Below are 13,439 nucleotides of genomic sequence, written 5' to 3' on the forward strand. Positions count from 1 at the left end.
CCAAGTGTCTTCTTGTTCCCCCAAGGCTTTCTCAGGCTTCAGTATCTTAGGTGTTCACACTTCTGCCTCCTTTTTGCCATTAGTTTATAAGTTCTGGGAGTGTCATTCAAGGGCTGTGTCACTCAGTATCAGAAAGATGCCATTTACCAGCTTTTGGTTTTCTGTCATCTGCATGGTTTGCCCTTTGGCCACAAAGCCCTTGCATGTTTAATTAGAAACGGGGGGGGAAAAACAAAAAGAAGGAGGGAAACTCATCACCTTGCACTGTTTAGAAAGCAAAAACATTAAATGTTTGATCCAAACCACCTTTTGATATGGATGAGCTTTACATGGAGTCCTATCAGCTAGCAGCCCAAGTACAGTAAGACCTTCAGTATGTGGCGTGAGTCTCAAGTCTCTGCTGGTTTGGACACTTCCGTTCTGGCCACCACAGGGAAGACAGAAAAGGGGCAGGTTAAAGCACAGTTGGCTTTACTTAAGAGAGTAGGGGATGAGTTCTGAGCATTTGGAGAAGCTCTTCTTTAAAAATAACTGCTGTTTACCTACCTTGGATCATGATTTCCTGTTTGTGAGCCATCATTGAGCTGCTCAAAGAACTTCTCTCCTTCACATTATACTTAAGTCTTGTTTAAATTGTGATATATTGCTCAGAGAGCATAGGAAACAAGCCAATGCTTCTGCACATTCATTGTGTTTCCTGTGCTGCCTTCAGGGTGCATTTTAACACTTGCTCCTAAAGCAAATAGCCCTCACAATGTATGAGGGCCATTCGCTTTAGGAGGATAGCAGCCAATGCTCAGATAGTATTATTTTTTTGGATCAATGTGCACATTGACTAGACTTGGGCTTTCCTTATTGGCCTGAACTGTTGTCTGCATTTTTCTTAAGTAATAACCTGGGTGCCGTAGCCCTGAACCAGATAAATTGTTTGCATTATGTGATTCTGAAAGAGGTATGGCAACAAAAGCACCCAAACCATGCTTGCATGTGAGATTAAAACACTGTATTCATAGCTTTTGAAAAGATTAGTATTTTCCTTTAGGTATAATTTCAAATGCATTTGGAATAAGGAAATAAAATCACTCAAGAGGCACAGTGTTGGAAGAATCAGTCTGCAATACATAAACATGCATTGCCATCCTTGCTTTTATAACACAGTTAAGGCAAAATACAGAAACTCTAAAGGAAGAAGAAAGGCTACTGAACAACAACAAAAAATATCAATGACTGAAAACTCCCATAACAGTTCTTGACAGATGCAATTACCTTTGGCCTGCAGCTGATCATGAGACTGGCAGATACCAGCTGGGCAAAGTGCACTGAGAGACATCCAGAGCAGCCAGGCAGAAGAGCTCTGGAGCACCTCTGATGTGTATTTGGCAGCCCTGATCTTCTGTGCTGCTCAATGAGGAACATAGATAGGGACTTTCTGCATTATCTTCCATGGCCAAGTAGGGTAGATAGAATGGCCCACATAAAACCCTCTCTAAGACTGATGCTTGGTGTAGGCATACTGAATTCCTGGCTGGGCTGAAGTAACTGCAGACTTCTCAGTGAGGTTTTGCTTCATTCCTTTCCCATCATGGTAGAAATACTGCTTTATTTAACCTCTTAATAATGGTAGGCATCACTGTGGTAAGCAAGGCTACCATATGATGGGGAAATTCAATTTCTCTACAAAAATCTCTCTTTGGCAGTAATTAGCCAACTTAACTTACACCACTTCACTTTCACAGAAGCTTCTCTGTAGTCACATATTTTATCTACGGGTCCCTTAGCCATAGACCAATTTCCATACTGTGTTGTCAAGTCTAAACTAGCAAATGAAACGGCAACATCCAACAAATAAATCTCTTCCTGCAAATAATCCTGGTTCCATTGTACAGGAGGTTGCTTTCCGTATCACTGTGAAGATCCTACAGAGATCTATAAAGCTTTAAATGTGTGTAATTGCAGCTAGCTATATAGATATATGTATTAATTTTTTAAATGCCTTCTTAAATCTGGGATGATATACCAAAATACAACTTTAAATTATGCAAATTACCTGCTAAGCTCTCAGTCATATCCACTTTTTGCAAGTCAAATATATATATATATATACGTATGTGTATATATATATATATTTTTTTTTTTCACACATTATGCATTGCCAGACAAAATCTGGGATTTTTCATTCAAGAAAATTTAAGACAAAATTAAGAGACTGGGCTTCAGAACCAAAGAGATTAAAAGGATTCAAGACTTTTCAGTGATCAAAAAAAGAAATAAAAAGGAATCTGAAAAAAAAAAACTGCAGGAAAGAATAAACATTAAAGAGGAATTCTGGAACTGGAGACTTACAGTGCCTAGCATTATTTAGGCATAGAAAAGTCTTGTATTGTTTTCCCAGAGCACCAAAGACAAAATACTTTGTTTTGTTAGAAAATCAACAACTTTGTTGTATTCACAGTGATTTCTTTTAGAAAACTGCTCTGTAGGATTTAATGATAGATTGAGAGAGAGAGATAGAGATTGGAATATTCACTACATGCAAGGAAAACCAAGAGTCTTCAGGGGTTTTTTTTATTTATTACCCCCCAGACTAATCTAACTTTTTAACCAACTTAGGCTCCTTACACTTCTTACACTACTATTCCACAGTGGATCCTTGATTTCTCTGGAGAATTACTTTCCCAGTACTCCTTGGCCTTAGATGAGGAACTGTTCACACAGTGAGGTCAGGATGCAGAAGAGACCTGAGTTTCTGCTCTCAGTGCTGTATTATAACCTGCCTTCTCTCTCCTGCAGTCTGAGATGCTGAGCTAGGGAGAGGTGGCATTGAAATCACCTCTGGAATAGATTCCTCTTCTATGCCCAGCACTGATAGCCCAATCCTGTCACCGTATTTATATGATTTTTTATGTATTTGGGTGGGTTTTCTTTGTGCCATCTTGTTGTTATTTTGTTGTTATTGACAAGTTTGATTCCAGTTTTGCTACTTTGGTTCTGTGGGGAGCTCCAGCTGGGACTGTATTTCACACTTAATGGCTGAAAGCTTGAAAGGTCTCAGGTTTACCATAGGAAAAATGTCAAGAGTGTTTAACCACAAGTCTTCTTGGAATAATTTTTCTGACAACAGTCCTCTTCTTTTCTTTCCATGTATCTGCAGGTCTCTCATGACTTTGCAATCAATTTCAATGAAGACAACCCAGAATGTGCAGGTAAGACATTAGGACAGACTGCCATAGTTTTTCTGTGTGCAAAATGTGGTTGCATTTTTTATTGTATCACCTGAGTATTATTCAAAGTTGTTTTTTTTAAAGAAGGCAGCTAGGATTTTGGGACCTGACAGGCTCCAAACCATCGAGCTTAGCTTTAGAAATCTTGGAAAGTGCCATACATTAATTTCCTGAAAAGTAGGTCCCTTGGTGGACATTGAGCACTCGGACTTCCTGAAATCACTGGCATTTCTGAGAACCAAAGCTGTGTCTCCTAGATTAATTTAAAATCTTCAGCTACCTCAACATCATAGGTTGTGCAGCTAAGAAGGGCAGGATATGAAAAACCAGGCTGTGAAACTCTTTGATCAAAAATTCCCTCAGTTTAGAGACAGTTCTTTGACCAGACCTATAGCAATAGTAGCCCGCTACAAGTCAAGGGCAGGGAAGCAGCTGAGGACTACTGTGGTGGAAAGAAACCTACTTTCCTGAGAGCAGGAGGCTGTTTTAACACAGAGTAAGATACTGGTGTGTTCTACCAACAGTCATTAATCCTTGGTAATCAGAGGCCAGATTCATGTTGCAGATGCTGCTGTATGTCTTGTATTTGTAAGTGAGGTCTGCAGTGATTGGTGCTGTCTCTCTAAAGTCTCCTGCCACAATTCACACATTTTTTAAAAGACAAGAACAGGAGAATAACCTCTAAACAGAGAAGCAGTTGAGAGTTTTGCTCGGGCGATCATTGCTGTCTAAAATTCACAGATTGTTATTCTCCCTTATCCTTCTGCTTCCATCCAAGTACTGAACTGGGTATTTCAAAATGCTCTTCCTGTTCAAATTTTCTAGCTGCTCCTTTCAGCCCTTCTCAGGCTTATTAGTGGCTTTCTTTCAGGCATGGGCAGCAAATAAGTTCAAGATGAGAACTAAGATGCAAAGAAATGAAGTGAGGAAAAGAGAGGACAAGCAATCCAAGGGAAAGAGACATTAAAAGAATTCAGAGTTCACGCATCTTAAATGCAAGACCTGTTTTTGGTTCAGTGGGCATTCCTGCTTTGTTGTTGCACTTGAATTGTTGGACTGCCCCAGCCTTTGCAGGTCACATGCTTGAAATGCAATTGGGCATAAGTCCTACAGCTGCTTTATATGCTCACACAGCTTTTTACATTGCTTTTAAGGAGTCCAAAGAAGCAGAAGTTACATGTATGCATCTAGAAGTGCCTGTAAGCTTGTAAACCAGCTTGATGTTGATACTTCAGTCACACTGTTGGTGTGGGGATGGGGTGGGGAAGCAAAAGAGACCTCAGAATTCTGTCTGGACCATCATATTTTATAATATGTTATTTAGACAGTTAACAGTGGTCAGCATTAGGTGATAACATATTTATGCATGTGGTGTTCAAATAGAGCTTTGTTTCTCAGTCTAAATGCGGAATATTTGTGACCCTCTGCAAACTAGAGAAAAGCTGTAGCAGTCCATGCAAAGAATACTTATTTTTATTTCCACCCCCGCCCCCTTTGCTGCTTCTTTTGAGTTCAAGGCTAATTCTTTTACCACACTGGCATTCTTATATAATGTTTTTTATTGATGGAAAAGGCTGCCACATCTAGGTGATGCCAGCAGCAACGTTCGGACAGACAAACCCTCTGCAAGCAAGAGATTTACTATCCAAACCACACTATGTATGCAAAATTAAATGTAACAATGGAAATGAAAGAGGGTAAAAAAAGAAAGGAAGGAGCTGTTTTATGAGACTTGGCTTGTGTCACTTAATAATTTAAACTTTATTCGTATCTTTGCTTAAAACTCAGTTATCTGATAAGTTAGCCCCTCACCTGAAAGGAGTTCTAGGCCTTGGAAAACATAAAAAAATGATTGCAGCATGAAAGAATGCCAGAGAAGACATTTTGCAGCATTTGCACCTGTATCTGCAAGATATAAAAAGCACTTGTTTGTCTTAAATGATACCTTTTTAAATAATATCCATCTAGGTGAAAGCAAGAAAAATAGACAAACCAGAAAATACGTTGTTTAATCATTTGCTGCAGCTTGCTCATCTGCCTGTCATGGGTGTTTGATTAGTTCCTACCACCAGTTGTTCAGTTGTTCTGTGATGTTCTCTAGATGCTCTCACTGGATTAGGTGGCACAGGGAGCACTAACACCAGCACGTCACATGGAGAAAAGATGCAAGAGTGACAAGGAGATAAAGTGCTTAGTGATTACACTTTTTTACCTTGTACTATCTAGCATACTTGCCAGAAAATAAAGTTAAATTGCTTAAGAGTATCTTGTTTTAAACAAAGAAACAGCAGCTGGATGCAATATAAAAAGCATGTGTCTATTTTGCCTTTGAAGAATGAAATCCTTTTCTCTGTGGAAGTAGAGCTTTTGTTGGCACAAAGTAGTGTGAAGCATCACTCTACATACAGGGACTGTATATTAAGATGAAGAGCACTGGAATTGATAAAATATGGATATCTTCACCTGTTATCATTTCCATTCTTGGAAATTTTGGTCTTTATAGTCTTATATTTAGTATATTTATAGTATATTACTTTTATAGTCTTATAATTAATACTTAGTTTATTATCTGAGGAAGAAAGTAGGCAACAACCTCTAGTCTGAATGAATGTTTCTACACATCTGTTTTAAACCCATATATCTATCCATACACTGTATTTCATTGGAGATGCTGAAAGCAGATTCCAAATAAAAGTGGAAAGGTTGAATTGGGAAAAAAAATGCACATTGACTCTGTTTAAAAGACAGGAGTACAAGAACAGCAAGCTACAAAGTAATCCACTCACATACCCTGTTCAGTTGGGATTGGATGGACAGTAGATATTTCTAAAATGTATTAATCTGGGAAAGCAAATTTAAAAATTGTGTTTATAGAACATGTCTCTTTCTAAGATGAGGGCAACTTTTTGACATTAACAACACTAAATCTCTGTGGAATGCAGGGAGTAAGGTTTATCTTACACAATTTTACTGCGTAAGAATAGAAGTACAGTGTATCTTTTCATCATCTTAGGGAAGATTTATGAGAATTTCTTGCAAGATCATTAAGTATATGTAATGAAATCCTTAGCAAGTTTAAAATTGGGAGCTAACAAAAGGTCAGTTTTGCAACATGCAATTTAGTCACTGGAATTACCAAAGGAAATTTTGTAACACTACTTTACATTTCAGCCAATCACAGCTATAATTGGAGCAAGTTCTTTTGTCTGTTGGCACTGCAATGGGAAAATATATATGTATCTGTCTCTAAAGAGAGAAGACTGTTCTCCACCACTTTTTAATAGGAATATATGTGTGTCATTGTGAAACAATTACAACTCCCTGTAATTTGTTAGTAACCACTCTGCACCTATCTATCCTGTAAATTTGGTTGAGTAAAAAAATCTCATGAGTGAGCGAGCTTCAGCGCAAACTGAAACTGGCTTAGGATCTTACCAAAGTAATTTCATTCTTCAGCATCCTTTGTAAAGCTTTCAGTCTATCGCTTTCTTTCCAACATTAGACCTCTAATCCTTTAGGTCTGGTAAACTGGGACTTCTGAATGGGGAGGCTAATGTGCATCACTTCAAGAAATCCTTCTTCTCAATGACTGAAAATACCTATTTCCATTCTGTGATCTGTCAAGTGTGTCAGCAGAAGTCTTTGCTCCCTGGTCTGACTATATATCTTGAAATGAAAAAGCCAAAAATAGCTCTCCATCAAAATTTCTCAGCTAAAGCTCATTTTTCTGTAGGCTGCAAAGCATCCTGCTGTTTCTTCCAAGATTTCACAGCTTTTGGTCATAGTTAAATTCAACCTGTGAGCGAGTATGCAAATTAACCCTGAAAAATTATTTTCTTAGCACAGGGGAGTCAGGTATTTGAAAAGATGTTTGGATTCCTTAACAGCTTTAGCACATAAGTACAAAGGACAAATTTGTTGGCAACTGCCATGATAAACAAAAATATTTCTCTGAAGAGGAGAAAGAAGTGTTGAAGTGTTTCTTAATGTGTGTCTAGCCTTTCAGCATGAATCTTAGCTGGTGAGCAGGAAGTCATCACATATTAAACCAAGAAGATGGAAGCTATCGCATTGCAAGCTCATACATGAAAAATAGACATTAAAAGCTGCTGGGAAGGAGAAGCATGGTGTAATGAATTACATATTACAAACTAGATTCAAGGCACCTACAGACAGCTTCCTGGAAATTATCTGAATTTTCTAGTCCTTGCTAATCATGTACATTTTTTTTTTTGTTCTTTAAGAAGCCACCTTTCATTTACATTTAAAACAAACTTGATATTGGCAATGTGCTCCACTTTTATTTGTCTTTTGTGTGGTTTTTCATGCCAGGAATACAAGGTGTTGTGGAAGCTTATCAGAGCTGCCTTCCCAAGCTGCAGCTGTACGGACCGACAAACATTGCTCCCATCATCCAGAAAGTGGCAAAATCTGCATCAGAGGAGACCAACACCAAGGAGGCCTCGGTAAGGGAAAAAAAGCTGTGTTTGCCTTTTTTTCTTGTCTTACGATGGATCTCTCATAGGCCATCAAAACAAGACCTTTTAAGGCAGATTGTGCCTTCACAGTTTTTATTAACTGCCTTCACAGTAGGCAGGTTAAACCTGTGTCAGCTGGAACAGTGTATCCAATCTTTATAGCTTCTATTGCCACAACTTTAAACTCTTCCCCCACTGACCTATTTCCTGCTTTTAGGGCTGTTTTACTGTAGCACACCCAGTTCTTCACTGTGGAGATAGAAATGGCACTACTAAGGTTAAAAAATTGAGCATCAAAGCCCTAAAAGTCTTGGCTGTACCAAGAGATGAGTTCAAATGATTCCCTACTCAGACTACCCAATTTCATGTCTCCTGCAGAGGTTGCACTAAAATTTTTCTGTTCACCTAGGGGATTTTTTCCAACCATTCATTTGAAAACGGTAAGGATACAGTTTTCAGCTTGTTATTACTGATGAAGTAATCTGTGCCTTTTAGAAACCAGAAGACAAGTCTGTTAGCCTGCACCGGATAAAAATCCCAGGACAGGTTTCTTGGGCTAAAAGACTTACACATAGATCACATTTTAAATGTACATCTTTGAGATGCATTAGGTTTATTTTGATCCTGCCTTGAAGACAGAATGGGAGAAAGGGAGGACAAGAGAATTAGAGGGAATATGTGAGCGAGTAGGTCTGAACCCTTTGCAAGAGAAGTGCTGTGGGAGTGAAGGATGTAAGAGAGACATTGTGTACTGCAGCAAGAAAAGTGCCTATGTATAGAACAGAATAGAACTGTGCATTGCTATGTGTCTCATCACCAGGCCTGGAGCTTTCTCTTAAGTTTTCTTCATGTGTTGGGCCTTTTTAAAGTCCTATTAGGGCAACAGTTCCCAAATATTTCTGTTCATGAGTCTGGGCTTCTGACTGATATTTACAAGAGCATGTAGTGACAGAACAAAGGGTAATGGCTTCAAACTGAAAGAGGGCAACTTTAGATTAGATATTAGAAAAAAAATTCTTCACTGTGAGAGTGGTGAGGCACTGAAACAGGTTGACTGGAGAAGCTAAGGATACCCCATCCCTGGAAGTTCAAGGACAGATTGGATGGAGCTCTGAGCAACCTGGTCTAGTGGAAAGTGTCCCTGCCTCATCATCTGTTGGGCCTAGATGATCTTTAAGCTCCCTTCCAATCCAAACCACTCTATGATTATATGATTGTTATTCCACTGTTGTTTCCAGAACCTTGATAGTATTTAGGGTCTCAGTCCTAAAATGTGGAATTGCTATGTTTGAATTTCCATACCCACCTAATCCTGAGGTGGCTCACTCTGTTCCCAGTGCTGCTTCTGATCTAATATGCCATACTGAATAAGTTCCTTCATTCTTCTATACCTAAGCTTCCCCCTTTCTGTCTGAAAAACAATTTATAGCATGAATCTTCAAGATGAAGTTTTCTCCCTGCACGTTTTGTTTTAGTCATAGTAGGACAGTGTGATCAGATCACTTTGAGTTTATACAGCTGTATATACATAAACATTATTGATATTTAATGTGTTGGTATTGCTCATGCAGAGTGACCAAATTCTATGATTTGTTCATTTTTCCTATTAATGCACATGTGTTAAACGACTCCAGCTGCCTAACAATTCATAAAGGATCCAAGTAAGGGCCACTCTTCACCTTTACCAAGTGAAAATATGTCACGGCTGATGATCCCAGTTCAGTGGGTTTTGGAGACTTGGGAGAGAAATGACAAGCTCACCAAATTGCTTGCTGTCCTCTGGAGAATGAGAAAACCTCTCTTTGGGGCTCTATATGAAGAGCATGAAGATGGATACATTCCTGCCTTGCTCTCCTCAGGAACCCCATTACTCTGCAGAGCGCAGCAGACCTGCCATGGTGTGGTGCTTCCCCCACAGGCAGCAGTGGGTCAGCCCCCAGTTTGCAGACACCTGCACCCACCCCTCTTGCCTGTTAGCAAAGCTCCTCTGCAGAGAGCTGTCATAACCCCCTGACAGATCTGCTACAGGCCTGTAACGCTCCAGTGGCCCATTCCTCCCTGCCTCCCACTGGTTCCCAAAGGGAAAAAAGGTAAATGGAAACTGTCTGATTGCGCAGCAGATGGAAGATAGAGCTAGTGAAGATCTCAGGACTATTCCAGACTTCCCAGCCCAAGACCTGACTCTCCCAGCCCTAGCAGCTAGACACCCCCTTTTCTACACTGGGATCTTTGGCTCTCTCCAGCTTCTGGAAATTACCTGAACCAGAGCTAAATTCCAGAAGAGGAGAAATTAGTTGCTGAGGAGTTTGGGATGAAAAATTCTATATAGTCAATATAAAGGCTCTTTTCTCTTTAAAAAGGTCCATGAGTGAGTTACCAGAAACATTTTTATACTGCAAAAGTTTAAGCAGCTTTGGACTATTAACTAATGACATAATTTTTCATTTCTTGTCCAACAACTTCAGCAATATTTCATCTTGCTGATCCTGACGGATGGTGTCATCACAGACATGGCTGACACCAGAGAGGCCATTGTCCACGCCTCTCACCTCCCCATGTCAGTCATCATCGTCGGGGTGGGCAACGCTGATTTTAGTGACATGCAGATGCTGGATGGTGACGATGGCATCCTGAGGTCTCCCAAGGGCGAGCCTGTGCTTCGAGACATTGTCCAGTTTGTGCCATTTAGGAACTTCAAACATGTAAGCTGATTTTTCCATCCTTGCTACAGAAGTGTGGATGTGTATAGTGAATGATTCACAGGGCTGGGCTTAACTTTGCATATGCATGAGGTGTTGAGTAAGTCTATGGCATTATTGTGTCAGAAATAGTGAAAAAAAGGAATCAGAATGCAATGTGCTCCATTAGTGAGTTGGTGAGGGTGGGGAAGGAAGAGATGAGGCAGAATAAATGTGCTTTTTGTGGTGCCAGTCCTTGCTTCCACTTTCTCCCTGCTTTAATTTGGTTACCCTCCCTGTCAAATTTTTCATGGTGTCTCTTCTTCATTCTCTTTTGCATCTGTTCTATTAGGACTACTGTGCTCTGCTTTCCGTTCCTTCATTTCCACAGGCAGATGAATGGCTGTGAATTTGTCCTCACAGTGTTCCCTAGGAGGCTGTTTCCTTATTGAAGTTAGCTCCCTGAGTTCTCAAATGCAAGGTTATCCACCCACAGCATCCTGGTTGCCTCCAAACCCTTTCCCAAATTCTGTACAAGAACAAAGCCAAGAAAGTGGCATTACTGAAAGCTTCCCTCTGCCCTCAGCCAGCTGTTCCTGACTGAAGCCAGTGTGATGTAGAAGACACTTTGTAGTAAAGGAGGGAACAGAACCAGCATTAAATTGACAAATCTAAAGTAAAGCTTTGGTCATGCACTTTCTCAGTCACCTGCCTTACATTACATCATCTGTTCCAGGGACTTTTCAGCAGCAGGGTAGGGACAGTGTTCACCAGCAGAAGGGGCTTTCCCACGCACAGAGGGGTTTTTCAGAGCCCTTTTCCTCCATATGGAGGCATTCATTATGTTCGTCTGCAATGCTGATCACATTCCTTTCCTTCCATTTTTACATCTTTCTCTCCCTTCTTTCCTCTCACTTCTGTTACATTTACATGGTTCTCCAGGCTGGTTTTTTGCTCTGTCTAGGAAGGATATCCTCAGTATTTGATTTTAAAATTTCTTTACCTCAGAGTGCAACTGACTCATTCTCCTCATGAGATTGCTCTTTTCAGTCTGCTCCCATACACTAGAGATCCTTAGATTTGGATATGTCACAGCCAAAATCTCAGCTCTGGGCTAGTTTTGATCTGCATATGGGTTCGCACTGCTTACATTTCTTTTTTAGTTTAGCTTCTCTTTTAGTTTTTCTGGGCTTTTTGTCACCACAAGAGCTTTTTCTTCCTGTTCGTTACTTCCAAAATACCTTCATTTTCCTCTTTGCAAGAGTAGTTCTTTTTTCTCATTTCAAAATCCAATTTTGCAATATTTGTCTTAGATCTAGACACACTTCTTACTTTCAAAAACTCTACTGAGGAGCAAGAGAAACAAACTTGTTCCTCTTTTTCTTCTAGCTTTATGTAAACAATGGATGCAGACAGGAGGGAAAACTCACCTTACGCTATTAGTTTGGTGACACCATGCCAAATAGCTGCAGATTGACTACAGAGCTGTAGATACACACATTTCTGTGCTGACAGTGGCACACAGCCACCTACCTGCTGAAACAAAGTATAAGCACGACCACCTCATAACTTGTGATTCCTTCAGCAGATAATCACAAGTGCGTAGTCCTGCACCGTAGTCACTGGAAAAGTGTCCAGAGCTGAGTTATTTATGGGTTAGTGGGAGAGCTACTTTTAACTAGGTGAAAACATGTTTCTGCAAAGGAACTGGCAGAGCCAGCTACATTTGTTATTTTTAGTTTCACTTTGTATTTTATAATAAAGCTAAAATCATCCTGGATTTAATAGATTAATGCTGACAGTTGCAGTTCTGGGCTCTAAATATATTGTGCCCCTGGTGTTAACTTATGACTGTATCTGTAGCATTGTTATTGCCAGCATTGGTCAAATGACAAGCATATATCTTTTTAGCTGATTTAGATTAACTTCCCCAGTACTGGGAGAGGAAAGCAATCTTAATGTATATTTCTTGTTAAACAGTGATATTTTTTTCCCTCTTTCAGTAGCAAAGATAATACAGGTACAGAGATAGATTTGTATTTGCTCTATCAGAAAAGTCAAAATATCTTATGCAACCTGATATTTAGTCTGTTTATTGTGATCTTTCAGCTTTTCAACAAATGTCAGTGTAACAGATGAGTGCTCATAAAAATAGCCACTTCTGGTTTAATTTCTTTATTGTCATATCCTAAATAATCTCTCTCTATCAACAAAGTGACATTCACAGCTTCCTTGCTTACTTAGCACAAACAAAAGACCATACATCAACTAGTGAAATAATTTTTCATGGGAGAAGTGAGTGTGATGTTTTGATTCAAACTTATTTTTCCCCACAGAGGAAATGCAGATTTTACACATTTGGGAGATTTTTGTCAGATCAGTTCTGACCAAGCATAAGAATTTACATACATCAGCATATAACTTTTGACAGCTTTAAGCAAAATATATATTTAGGCAAAAATCCCATTCCTTTTGTCAATGTACCTTGTGTTAATTTATTTAGTAGAAAAAGAAGTTGAAGGATCTTTTTAGAAAGATTAAAAATCAAATTGTGTAAGGTTTATAGGTTTTTCTGATAAATCCAGTATTTGTTTGTTCCTAAATCCATATTATATCAATAAATGACAGGAGAGGTGAAAATGTTGTGTGAGCATTTATTTTTCGTTTTGCTGGAAGAGTAAACCAAAATTCCCTTGTAGTCAACCCAAGCAGTATTTTTTTTTCATTACCTCTATGCTCAGGTCAGCTTGGAACTCAAAATCTCGTATCTATACAAAGAGATCAAAAATAATCTGTGCAAAACCCTCCGCTTTGAGAAAATGGAAGGCGGGGAGAAAGAAGTTGTAAAAATAATCTATAGAACAAATCCCTTTTATTTTTTAAGTTTGACTTCAGAGAAGGTTTTGAGCCTGCACAGCACTCATGCAGGCATTCAACACATTTCAATTAGTTACTCACATACCTAAAATCTTATACTCACTTCAATGTTTTACTGGCTTAAGACTCAGTGTAGACAGCAGGGTCTGTTATAGGGGTTTAATCTCCTACACAATACAGTGCAT

At 39.3% G+C, this 13,439-nt stretch overlaps 1 protein-coding gene across 4 annotated transcripts in view; it reads left to right on the forward strand.

The window, feature by feature from the left end:
• Positions 1-13,439, forward strand: part of CPNE4 (copine 4) — a 229,919-nt gene that overhangs the window by 212,373 nt on the left and 4,107 nt on the right. For all 4 annotated transcript variants that reach the window (XM_032106747.1, XM_032106732.1, XM_032106741.1 and 1 more), the window contains 3 exons: positions 3,152-3,203; positions 7,554-7,687; positions 10,165-10,401. In XM_032106747.1, coding sequence (XP_031962638.1) covers positions 3,152-3,203; positions 7,554-7,687; positions 10,165-10,401 — 423 coding nt within the window. The remainder of the gene's footprint in view (positions 1-3,151; positions 3,204-7,553; positions 7,688-10,164; positions 10,402-13,439) is intronic.

Source organism: Corvus moneduloides, chromosome 1 (genome assembly GCF_009650955.1).
Source record: "Corvus moneduloides isolate bCorMon1 chromosome 1, bCorMon1.pri, whole genome shotgun sequence".
In the NCBI taxonomy this organism is placed as follows: domain Eukaryota; kingdom Metazoa; phylum Chordata; class Aves; order Passeriformes; family Corvidae; genus Corvus; species Corvus moneduloides.